The sequence below is a fragment of the Actinia tenebrosa genome, unplaced genomic scaffold (assembly GCF_029948245.1).
Source record: "Actinia tenebrosa isolate PJP-AT-01 unplaced genomic scaffold, QUT_ActTen_1.0 PGA_scaffold2__45_contigs__length_23673736, whole genome shotgun sequence".
In the NCBI taxonomy this organism is placed as follows: Eukaryota; Metazoa; Cnidaria; class Anthozoa; order Actiniaria; family Actiniidae; genus Actinia; species Actinia tenebrosa.
This window is the reverse complement of record NW_028292579.1, coordinates 19,971,190-19,984,565: the sequence shown is the minus strand read 5'-3', so window position 1 is coordinate 19,984,565 and position 13,376 is coordinate 19,971,190. Positions and strand designations below refer to the sequence as shown.

General features: G+C 36.5%; 1 protein-coding gene across 1 annotated transcript; it reads right to left on the bottom strand.

Moving 5' to 3' along the window:
* Window positions 1–9,628: 9,628 nt before the first annotated feature.
* On the bottom strand, window positions 9,629–11,860 carry LOC116290736 (uncharacterized). The gene is made up of 2 exons (XM_031697837.2): window positions 11,406–11,860; window positions 9,629–10,705 (listed from the first exon to the last, which is right to left on the bottom strand). The coding sequence occupies exons 1-2, from the start codon at window positions 11,629–11,631 to the stop codon at window positions 10,077–10,079; spliced, it is 855 nt and encodes a 284-aa protein (XP_031553697.2). The 5' UTR covers window positions 11,632–11,860; the 3' UTR covers window positions 9,629–10,076.
* Window positions 11,861–13,376: the final 1,516 nt, after the last annotated feature.

Here is a 13,376-nt window from a genome sequence, read left to right as displayed (position 1 = left end):
AAAAAAAGCAAAGTCTAAGTAAATTCTCCCTACGTGCCGTCTTATTCAAACTGACCAATGAGCGCGCGCGATAGATTAAAAATGACGATAGCGTGTTTTGATACTCTCATCAAACATGGTTTTCGACCAATCATAGCGCGCGTAGTATCCCAATTATTTTATAAATGAGAATCAAATTCAAATAAAGATTTATTTTCTTGCAAGTGGTAATGTTTTCCCTTAGTATTTATTTTATAAAAGCAATAGAAAACTTTTTTCTCTGTGTTTACATAGCCTGATAGCAACACTCGGGGGGTTGGGAGAATTCTCGACAGTTATGCAAACCCTCGACTACGTCTCGGGTTTGTATAACTGTCTCGAATTCTCCCAACCTCCCCTCGTGTTGCTATCAGGCTATGTAAACACGGAAAAAGTTTTCTATTGCTTAAAGAGTACAAACACTAAAAGTGTGCAACACTCGATGATGATTATGATGATGATGATTTAGCTTTATTACCATACTTTTTCAAAGTTATTTACAATATGATATTGAAACAGGTATTGGTAATAGCTACTCAGTAGTAAATAGTGCTAATTAACCAATAGAAAACAATAGGATTAGCATAATTTAGTATTTAGTGGTATTTATGTTACACACTTATTGTGTTTGTACTCTAAGGGACATGTCTTAAATATTTACATAATATTATATGTCGAGTTTATGCCAGTTTTTTATTATTTATATGACTATGAGTGCTCTGCTATAATAGCTAGGACATTTGCATTGTGGTGTCATGAACCTCTGCTACCAGAATTCCTTTGTTTTGTTCATTTTATCAATTTTCTTATTTTTCTCACGAGGGAATTTGCAAAGCATTCTGGTAATGGTGGTCAAATAATGCATGAATGCATGAATGATAGAAGTAATGAAAACAAAAATGCAAAAAATAAGTCTGAAAAGATCAAACTTAAGGCATTTTAAGGCGACTTTAGGCGATTTAAGGCGATTTAAGGCGACTTAATGACCCGGGGTAGGCCTCTTTACATATTTTGAGCTTGTTTTCCAAAGATGAAACACACACCACTGAAGATCTTTACCATTAACAATCTCTTCTTCATCAAACATTGAGAAATCAAGATCATGACATGTTCAAAATCTGCTGACGCTCCGTGCACCTTTTGCTGTTCATTAACCGCAAAGGAATATTTATTGAAGCGAAGAAGCATTGTCATTAGTGCGAACAGGCATACAATAAGGCGAACGGAGTCTCAATAGTCCGATGGAACGTTCATTAAGAAATTTAGCATAGAATTTGACAATCATGAATAGGTTTGCGTGGGTTCATTACCGTTAGTCAAACTTTCATTAGCGTTTTGGTGTAGACAATAAAATATAACACACATTCAATATAGCGTTTTGGACGTAATATATACAGTATGAGTGGCCGTGTTGTATCAGATATACAACCACGAGGCGTAGCCGAGTGATTGTATATCTGATACAACGGACGCGAATACTGTATATTACTTATCAAACGTCTAGGTTAGTTCCTTTGAGTTTCACTAAAATTTTCAAAATTAAAGTGAGTTTGGCCAAGAAAATCCAACTTAAAGCATTTTTTTACAAGCCGTGAATATGATTTCGTACAAACAAAGCACCGTTAGGTATAAATATCAAGTCAGTTCTGAGTTTTTTAATCACTCTTTTTTGGATGTTGCAATGACTCAACAAAGTAAAACCAAATTCCAAATGAAGTCAGATAGCGTCTTGTGAGGGCCTATGAAGATCCACAGAAATGCATAAAATGGTACAACCACATGCAAACATATCGTCCAAGATGTTTAAATAGAGAACACATTCAAGGATAAATTCACTTTTTTGTTTTTGAAAATGTACAATCGTAAAAGCACAATATACTTATATTGTATTGCGTAAATAAATGTCCAAAACGCTGTATTGGATGTGTGTTGTATTTTATTGTCTACACCAAAACGCTAATGAAAGTTTGACTAACGGTAATGAACCCACGCAAACATATTCATGATTGTCAAATTCTATGCTAAATTTCTTAATGAACGTTCCATCGCACTATTAAGACTCCGTTCGCCTTATTGTATTCCTGTTCGCTCTAATGACAATGCTTCTTCGCTTTAATGAATATTCCTTTGCGGCTAATGAACAACAAAAGGTGTAAAGTAGTAATTTTGCGCTTAAAATGCAGAATTCCATACTTTTCACTTCGAAGGCCGTTGCTTAAACAAAACTGCTCCTTACATTTTTTTCTAACTTCCGCTATCTAAAATTAACGATATGCACTATAACATATCAAAATTTTACAGCTACTCTCTTGCCGTCGCTTGTACTCTGTTGGTTTTGACATTTTGCTGTCGATTGTTTACAATCCAAAAGATATAATTATGCATGCATTCGTGCTTTTCACACTGAGGAATTTCAAAAAATAAAAAATAAATTGACTTTATTTAACGAGGGTGACATACATTACTGGTAGTCCAGTAGTTTCCATCATGGCCCTTCTACAATTAATAAACTTGAAATGAATGATCAAACTAGACGCATATCTGTGTAAACTCGGGCTTCATAGCAGAAAATCGAAAGAATTCTTCGTGAACACTGTCATCCTTTTAGATGGTGCAAAGCCGTCTGTTAGGCTTTCGGAAAGGTATTTGTATCCTTGTAAATCAAATATTTTGAACCACATTACCATTACCATTACCATTACCATTGTTAACACAAAATTGGTGTAGTTTTCAACTATAAGTGGTTCAAAGGCTCTTTGCAAAGAAGTACAGCACTGATAATCCTTCTTTTGGCAGCCTCTTGATGTATAGTACCAGTGTAGCTTTCACTGTATTGAAGTTCATAGTCAGTGTCAAACACATTTAGCATTGGTGGTAGTTCTGACTGCATTAAAAAGGACTGTCTGGCTAATTGAGATAAACTTGAATACAACTGATTTCCAATATCCATAATTAAGATGAGGTCATTGGTAGAATTAACTCCTTGCTTGTTATTGTAAATCAAAGAGCACTACCCTGCGAGCAGAGGTTTTTTTTCGGAGGGTCAGAAAAAAGACGTCTGCTCGCAGGGTAAAGAGCACAAACTCATTGCAACACACTGTTGTCCAGAATTTTGTCCAAATACTTGTCTAGTTCATTACCTTGGCTATCAGGTACTGTTATTGTCTTGCTAGGGTCAATGTACATTGGAGCAGGACCAGGGTTCTTATCTATGTCTGTACTCAGTTTAAATTTACAATAATTTGGCATATGGATCTTAGCCTTGTAGAGACACATCAAACTATTACAAGTAAACAATGATAAATACCGACTAGCTCTATGATATTTCGACTTCATTATCCCTTTATAAACCCCGTTAGAGCAATTAAACAAAAGCTTCTTTTCATGTTGTGTGACTTTATTTAAGCTTATTCTCTTAGTATTCAGCTTACATTCATTTTGTAAGTTTTCTAATCTTCACATAACAATAATGAAGCTTGGAGGACTTCGGTATACTTGGACGAATACGTTTGAAGATAAACTCTTTCAGCTTTCTGCTTTTGTTTCTCAGACTTTTCAGAGTTCGTACTGGTATTCTGCTGGGTTCACGATCATGTGTACGTAGGTTTACATGAGACAACTGATTTGGTATAGCATGATTTCATAGTCAAAGACGAAACCTTGAAAAAATCCGCCATTGCTCGTCCATGTGCTTATGTGGCGCATACAACTTGCGCATGTGCTTTGAACACAACTGCGATTCGTGACTGAACGCAAAAAAAAATAAAATAAAATAATAAAAAAAAGGAAAAAAAACCAAGCCTAATTTATAACTCGGGCATTTCTTTGAAAGCCCGAGTAATAAACATAAAGTGTGTTAAGATTCCCAACTGGCAAGGAGGCAAACCAGTTGGCTATTTACGAGCATGGTCGAGAAACTGAATTTGAACTAATCAGGAATCAGGACAAATACAGCCTCAGCTAATGGCCACAGCGCGACTCGAACCCGGCACCACCGAGACCGACGCTATGACCACTCGACCATGCTGCCTCCTCACGATTATTTTTCTGCCCGTGCAACAAATCATAGTTATGGAACAAATGCAACAAGTTAACCGCATAGTTCTGCGAAGCACTGTCAAACTTGTAAATTGGCTTTGTCGATGGCAGTTTCCTGGCATTTTTGTTGTCGATCGTAGACTTTTGGCAAGTAATTAGCATTTGTTTCACGGGCCGAAGAATAATCGTGAAATTCATCAGTGTGAAAAGCACGAATGCATGCATAATTATATCTTTACATTGTAAACAATCGACAGCGAAATGTCAAAACCAACAGAGTACAAGCGACGGCAAGAGAGTAGCTGTAAAATTTTGATATGTTATAGTGCATATCGTTAATTTTAGATAGCGGAAGTTAGAAAAAAATGTAAGGAGCAGTTTTGTTTAAGCGGCCTTCGAAGTGAAAAATAAGGAATTCTGTATTTTAAGCGCAAAAATTACTACTTTACTAAAACTTGTCTTGCTTACAATCTAATAACTCGACAATCTAGAATTTCATACAAAATAAAGAACGGAATTTCTTCTTTATTTCTATATAAAACGTTATGAGTCTTATCTTGCTAACAACGTTGACATAAATATATTTTGATAACAAATGACGATTTATAACTTTTATCAAATAAATATAATAAATACTTTGTTTTTTCTCAAAATCGGCCTCATAGAATTTTTTCAAACTCTCGTATATTATGCCCACATATTTGGTTCATCAGACACAATATTTGGTTTATGTAGGTAACGTTAAGATTTTGAGAAATTATGCGACAACTAAAAAGGGCACCATATCAAAATAATATCAATGAAAATTTCGATCTTGATAAAACTTATATGAAAATAAATTTTCATTCATCAAGTATGTTTCTGGAAAAAATAATGATTGCAGTCCATCTACAATGTCAGATACAGCGGATTTAGTTCAGGCGGTCGTGAGTTTTGGAAACTGGAATGAGCGTCCTTAAGGTACGGTTAGTGTCTATCTTATGAGAGAGAAAATATTAATATTTCAGAGCTATATGTTCACAAAAGTCATTGCTCATTTAGTTTTACTCTGTATCTAGTTTTAAAAGGAGCATTTTGAAGGTAATCGACTTATGCGATTTTGTGAAAGCGTATAATGCATAAGACGGGATAAACATTTGATGCGCACTTTTCATTGCAGTTTTCTAGTCAGTCTTACTAGATTTTCCATTATTCTAAAATTTATGGCAAGCCAAACAGGACAAAAGTATGGTGAGATCAAAATCACATGTTGAGAATAATGCATCACTATACGAGAAAAAAAAATTACTATGCGAGAATTGAAATCACCATACGAGTTTGCGAAATCAACGTACGAGAATCAATAATCATCATACCAGAATCGGAAACAAAATCATTATGTGAGTTCAGGAAATCACTATACGAGAATATCGATTAGCAATCACAAAATATCGATTGAAAAGTCATCATTTAGAGCATGAAGCAAGATGGCGACTGCGTTGACTTCTGAAGATTTAACAGATTTTTTTTTCATCTTAAAGCGACGTCGCTTATGGGATTGTTTCATCTATTAATTCAAGATAGAGATGTTCAATTGGTGATCTGCGGAAGATGACTTGAGGAACATTTAAGGGTACTTGTAGCCAATATGTAATTCTAAGAAAAGTGGATTTGATTCATCTTTGAAAGGTTTACTGGAGACATTGACTGATTGTTTAGCTGTCTTGTTGAACCGTATTTCACACATTTTAAGCATAAAAAGTCTTGGGACTAACGAAAGAATTGCGATACTTCTCCAGTTCATTCCTGTCTCTCACAGCTCTTCAATTTGATCTTTTTATATATCATACGCTGGTCTTCCTCCGGCACTTTTTGACAAAGGAACAATTCTTAAGCCGTCTTCTCAGATCATTAATTGAACATCATCTCTATCTTAAATTAATAGACGAAACAATCCCATCAGCGATGTCGCTTAAAGATGAAAAAAAACCCCTCTGTTAAATCTTCAGAAGTCAACGCAGTCGCCATCTTGCTTCATGCCCTAAATGATGACTTTTCAATCGATATTTTTGTGATTGCTAATCGATATTCTCGTATAGTGATTTCCTGAACTCACATAGTGATTTTGTTTCCGATTCTAGTATGATGATTATTGATTCTCGTACGTTGATTTCGCAAACTCGTATGGTGATTTCAATTCTCGCATAGTAATTTTTTATTCTCATATGATGATTTCAGTTCTCGCATAGCAATTTTTTATTCTCGTAAAGGGATGCATTATTCTCAACATGTGATTTTGATCTCACCATACTTTTGTCCTGTTTGGCTTGCCATAAAAATTCGCTGCTAATTTCTCTCAAAAGTGAGTTTTGGAAACTGTAATGAGCGTCCTGAATTCCCGTGGCTCGGTAATGAGGATGCAATGAGGATAAAATACAAACCCTTACATAAATGTGCTATTGTAGCAGTCGACCGATCAAAAACCGGTGTAAACCGGTGATGTGAAAACAAAAACAAAAAAGCTCAGCAGATTTTGAGCATGTCATGATCTTGATTTCTCAATGTTTGATGAAGAAGAGATTGTTAATGGTAAAGATCTTCAGTGGTGTATGTTTTATCTTTGGGAAACAAGCCTAAAATATGTAAAGAGAGAATGATTATATATTTACTTCAAGAAAACTTATCGTAGACTCCAGGAGCCATCGGTGTGTTACTAATTATACAAATCAAAGAGCAAACATGAAAACCTCCAAAAAACTTTGAAATCTTTTTGAAGGATTTATACTGTAGTCATGATTTACAAAACTAAGATACGCTAATGCAAAAAAGGAATTCGGAATCTGCATGACATGAAGAGCAAAAAATCCAAACGTTTAGAGTTGGCGATAAAAAGAAAAATCATGGCGTTAGCCTGATCCCATTGTTTGAAAAACATGTAACAACGATGAACAATGACTAAGACAGTCAAAATAAAAACCGCAGGAATGAATCCCTATTCTTCTTCATAGATGCTGAGTCAATCAAAGCGCGCATTATTCTTAATTAACCGTCTTTTTGGATACGAATGACAAGAAATTGCGCTCCTGGGAGTCTTGATAAGGATTCCTCTCTCAACCAATCAGAACGCGAGATTCATAACTAGGCGGTATTTATGAATCTTCACAAGTACTATTTATAGATGCACGAATGCATGCATAATTATATCTTTACATTGTAAACAATCGACAGCAAAATGTCAAAACCAACAGAGTACAAGCGACGGCAAGAGAGTAGCTGTAAAAGTTTGATATGTTATAGTGCATATCGTTAATTTTAGATAGCGGAAGTTAGAAAAAAAATGTAAGGAGCAGTTTTGTTTAAGCAACGGCCTTCGAAGTGAAAAGTAAAGGCCCGTTCACACGGGCGATTTTTGCGGCGATTTGAGGTGCGATTTTTTCGGCGATTTTCACGGCGACGCAAAATCTCGCGTGTGAACACCCGGCGATTTTACTGCGATTCTTTCTGTAGTTGTGCTGCGATTTTCTCGGCGATTTATGAAACGCAATCAGTTGTAGCAGCGGTCATAACCATGACGCATGCGTAGTAAAATTTTGTTTCAATTTTTTTGTTTTTAAATTGTAAACAAATATTTGAAAAGCCGTGAAATTTCAGTGTTTTGGGGCCTTGATTTGCTATGAATACTGATGAATCTGACGCTGCAATAGCCTGTTTGTGTACAGCTATTGTCTTAGCGGTTCGCCGGCAGAGGAAGAGGAGAAAACCTCGAACAATTTGGGTAAAACCATGGATCGCGACGAGAGAAGTGGATGGTGCTTTTCACAAACTTTTAAAAGATTTGTCGGATGATCCTTTTCACTACAAGAATTTTTTACGTATGGACCTGGCCACTTTTGAGCTGCTATTAAGCGAAATCGATCCGCTTATCCAAAAACAAGACACGATAATGAGAAAACCAATTTGTCCAGCTGAGCAACTCGCCGTAACTCTACGATTTCTCGCGACCGGCGAGTCATACACCAGTCTCCAGTACCAGTTTAGGATAGGAAAAGGGACACTTTCAGCCTTAATTCCCAACGTATGTCTAGCAATGACAACCAGCTTGGCTTCAAGATACCTTTCGTGTCCAAACACAGTTCAACAGTGGGAAGAAATAGTGGATGGATTTTATCACAGGTAAATATTTATATTACAGATTCGTGTTTACATGGTATAAGTGTTGTTCTTTGATTCAGACAGTTACATCCAAAATTAATTTCATAAATTGACATTTTTTTTGAAATCACTACACTTTGTATCATTTTCACGGGATGTGTTCATTTTTGTCTCGTAATCTAATGACTTTTATCCATTTTTTGGTAGAGCCACAAAAAATGACTGCATAAATCACCTTTATAGCACTGTGAATACTTACCCAATATACAGTAGCTAAAAACCATTGCTTGTTATTGTAATGACAGGTGGCAGCTGCCCAATTGTCTTGGTGCCATAGATGGTAAGCACGTCAAGATCTTGCACCCCCCTGGTAGTGGCTCAGACTTTTTCAACTACAAAGGGTTCTTCAGCATTGTATTGATGGCAGTGGTAGGGCCAAATGCAGAATTTACTTTTGCAGATGTTGGTTGCCAAGGCAGGATCAGTGATGGTGGGGTCCTAAAGAATACTCTTTTCTACCAAGCCCTTGAAAAACAACAGCTTCATATCCCAGAACCAAAGGAACTTCCAGTTGATGGAGAATTCACTGATTGGAGACCTGTGCTGCCATACTTTTTTGTTGGAGATGATGCTTTTGCCCTCTCTGAAAATCTAATGAAACCATATCCAAACAGAGGTCTGACGGAAGTGCAGCGTGTTTTTAATTATAGATTGTCCCGTGCCAGAAGAGTAAGTGAAAATGCCTTTGGCATTCTGAGTTCCAGGTTTCGTTTGTACCACACAACATTGTGTGTTAAGCCGGAGAATGCAGTATCAATAGTTCATGCAACAATATTGTTACACAACTATCTCATGCGGCAGTGCGAGGGATATGCAGGACTGGCTGATGACCCCAGCAGTGTGAAATATAGTGATGCATCTTCAACTGCAAACATCAACAATCTGACAATTCCTGGTAGTAATCACAAGCAAAAGGCAAGTGCTGTGAGGGACAAGTTGCGTGATTTTGTCAATGGACCAGGGCAAGTATCTTGGCAGTGGAATATACTTTTACCGTAATTGTCTTGTATCTTGTACAATCAGGGAGTGTTCATTATTGTATTCCTCGTACATAGTAGTTTACTATTCATCATTATTTATGAAATGGTGGTGGGGGGGACTGGCATTTTTGGTGACTACACTTTCATAATCTATATGAACCCCTTGCAAAAAAGCAAAAAATATTACATTGAAACTTGTCTTTAAAAATTATCTTGAAAATCAAGTAACCCCCCAATAAGGTCCCCAAGTCTTTTGCCCTCCCCCATTATTTCACCGCTCCCAACCATAAATAATGAACACTCCCTAAATGGTAGAAAAGAAAAGACTGCATTTTCATTGGTTCATGAAAATCACTGTAAATTTTGCTTTTAAGAGAAAAAGTACAACATAACAGCTAAGATGAACATATAAATAAATATTTATTAGTAACCTTTCATATCACTCAGCCTGTTAATCATTTTGAATATGGCATATAGTGAATGTAAAATATTTATAAATTACATATTTTTGTAATTTTACCATAAAAATTTGTTTTGAATAATGCACCCATTAATGTTATGCACCAGGGGGCAGGCCGGGCTTGGGGTGGGGAGTGGGTATTAGATCAACATTTTTTGTCCGACCACGGGGCATTTGCCATATTATAATTCTGTCACGTGACAACTCAGCTCACGTTAGCCAATTAGGTCTATCCTCACCCCTTGTCTGGCTCCCCCCCTCCTCCAGCTGACTTGACATTATAGGGGCATAAGCCAATTTCCAAATTTGGCAGAAAAGGCAAAAATATTTCTTAGTAACAACCTTTCATACATGTGTTACAACTCTCCATGAATAGAAATTTATGCTCACTATAATTGAGCAAAACTACTAGGAAATGGTAATTCCCAAACATTTGGTTGTGTTGCTTGGGAATTATTACAAAACTGTGCCTCAAAAAGCAATTGTTGGATCTTAAGTTTCACCATCTCCTTGGCCTGTTTGGTTTTTATTTCTTTTAAAGTGTGACATACGTGTTTGGCAAATAGAGAATCGCCATCTTCCTCTGTGCTAGAAACCTGCTTTTTACCAATATCCTCAAGCACTGACATGGATCTTTCCAGTAATTTGCTTTCGAGGTCAGTTTTCACAGATGACTTACTACTACGATTCACTGATTTCCTAGAAGCCAACATATCACCTGCATCACTAGAGGCATCCAATGGGGTGTCTGCATAGTCTTCTTTCTCTGAAAACTCCTGCAGGTGTTCATTAATATTTTCCTCATTTTCGTCATCAATGGGGATTTGCACACCTGGGGTTGGTCTTGTCTTTATTGGGGTAATACTGTCAGAGAGGAATCCCAGCATTTTAAACCATTTCCAAGTTGGTACGTAGACATCTTTAGTCCCAGTTCCAGTGACCTTGGAAGCTCTTGTCTTCCCCAATTCTTTTCCATAATGGGTCCTTAGGTTTCGCATTTTGGATTTTATATCTTCATCTAAGTCACAAGCAAAGGTAAATTATATAAAAGTAATGAACACCAAACATGTAGAGTGCAAACAATATAACCGTGAATTACAATTTACTAAATAGTACAAAATATAGTGCTAATTTAAACAATAGAAAACAATAGAATTTGCATAAAATTGTACTATTTAGTAAAACTAATGTTCCATGGTTATACTGTTTAAACAACTAAGCTTACAAATTGTGCAGAATAATAACAATACAAATGTATTCAGAAAAATAAAACGACAGATAAAAGCTTATGGATAAAAATGAATACGTGGTTTGGAATACGAAAGGGGTAATTACCGGTATATAGTCACGATGTGAAGACGAAGAAGTTACAGCCAAAAATTCAACATAATATAAGTTCACAATATATAGTCTGTGAATACTAAATATTCCTGGAAAGTGTAGGCAATAACCATCCTACTATGAATAATATTTTTGACGTTGACGCTACGGGAGACGTTGAAACGCATTGTGAAGAAACCAGTTTTAATGTTGTGGACATCCGCCATTTTGTAAAAGTTTACAATCATGCGTACATTCGTCTGCCCAGGCTTACTCATTATAAAGGGATACCAACGTGAAAAATTCATTTAATAATATCACGAAGACATAAAGACTTAGGTTTATATAATTGCCATAACTAATTCCAAATAAATATCATTGAATAAGTGTATCCTTACCCGTAAAACAGCTACCCGTCTCCTCCTCCAACATCTTTCTTATTGCTTCTCGTGCAGCTTGTTTTTTGTCCGTCCTCTTGAATTCTTCCGAACTTGTATTGAAAAGACAGTCGTACTTGGACCACTGGCTGATCAGAATTTCTTCTTCTTCACTTTTCCATTGCCTTTTTGCTCTTTTTTCTGCTTGTATCTTTTTGGTCGCCATGTTTTTGTGACGTAACATCATATACAAATCTGCTTTGGGGGGACCCCTAATGCTTGTTTTGGCCCTTTTTTCATAAAAATCGCAGCCAAATCGCAGTGAAATTTGAACATGTTCGAAACCGCTGCGATTTCACGGCGACGTGAATTTCTAGAATCGCAGTAAAATCGCCGGGTGTTCACACGCGCGATTTTGCGTCGCCGTGAAAATCGCCGAAAAAATCGCACCTCAAATCGCCGCAAAAATCGCCCGTGTGTCTTTCTAGTAGTTTTTACTTTCTAATTATACATATATTGTATTGGTTGATCCTGCAGCTCCAAGTGCCATTGAAACCGTGAGTCATGCACAAGAAAGAACGAATTACTTCAGTGAATCATTAACCAGCCTGAGCAAACAAGTGGCTGATCTTGAACTCCAGTTGTCCGACGTGTTCAATAAGACTGAATTCGTGAAACGATCAAGGAATTCTGTATTTTAAGCGCAAAAATTACTACTTTACTAAAACTTGTCTTGCTTACAATCTAATAACTCGACAATCTAGAATGTCATACAAAATAAAGAACGGAATTTCTTCTTTATTTCTATATAAAACGTTATGAGTCTTATCTTGCTAACAACGTTGACATAAATATATTTTGATAACAAATGACGATTTATAACTTTTATCAAATAAATATAATAAATACTTTGTTTTTTCTCAAAATCGGCTTCATAGAATTTTTTCAAACTCTCGTATATTATGCCCACATATTTGGTTCATAAGACACAATATTTGGTTTATGTAGGTAACGTTAAGATTTTGAGAAATTATGCGACAACTAAAAAGGGCACCATATCAAAATAATATCAATGAAAAGTCCGATCTTGATAAAACTTATATGAAAATAAATTTTCATTCATCAATTATGTATCTGGAAAAAATAATGATTGCAGTCCTTCTACAACGCGAGATACAGCGGATTTAGTTCAGGCGGTCGTGAGTTTTGGAAACTGGAATGAGCGTCCTTTTAAGAAAAGATAAAAAGGTAAAAAGATATTGAAGGTGATGGCGACTGCTGGCAATGAGCATGCGATGCGTCGTCAACCGCCACCAGGGCAGATGGGTGGGGTGAATCTTCTACAACACTCTCCTTAGGCAGCTTCCGACGGAATGATTCAAGGATCTTTGGTGTGCCGCTTATATATGGAGGGGTCGCAAAGCATTACACCCGCACTGCGCAAACTCCAATGTCCATAAATGGGGGGTTGCTAAATTCCTACGTTTCACGATAATTATATATGCAGTGAGAATAAGTCATAATTACATTTTCTAAAGAACTTAATTTTATGTTCTGAATATTCTGAATTGGTTTACCAGAACCTTTTATAAGAGTTATATTATTCTCTTACTTTGTTAATAGCCCGGCCATCACTGAAGAGTCCATTCTATTTGACACCGAAAAAGAAGTTTTCAAAAGATGATTGCGTGTGGTACAGTTCTGTTCCTGTCGACCATAATACATGGGGAATACCGTAAAAAAGCTATGGGAGTTAGCAGGAATCCAAGGACACCATACTAATCATGCGCTGCTACCGCAACACTTGGCCTCGCCAAGGGAATTCCAGACAAGATGCAAATGGAAGGACAGGTCATCGAAGTGCGAAGTCACTCGTATCAACGACCGAGCGAAGAAGTTAAAGAGAAAGTATTCGAAATTCTGCAGGGAACTGTAGATACTTTTTACGATGCCCCCGTAGCTAAGAAAGTGAAATACTCTGGTCAGGAAGAA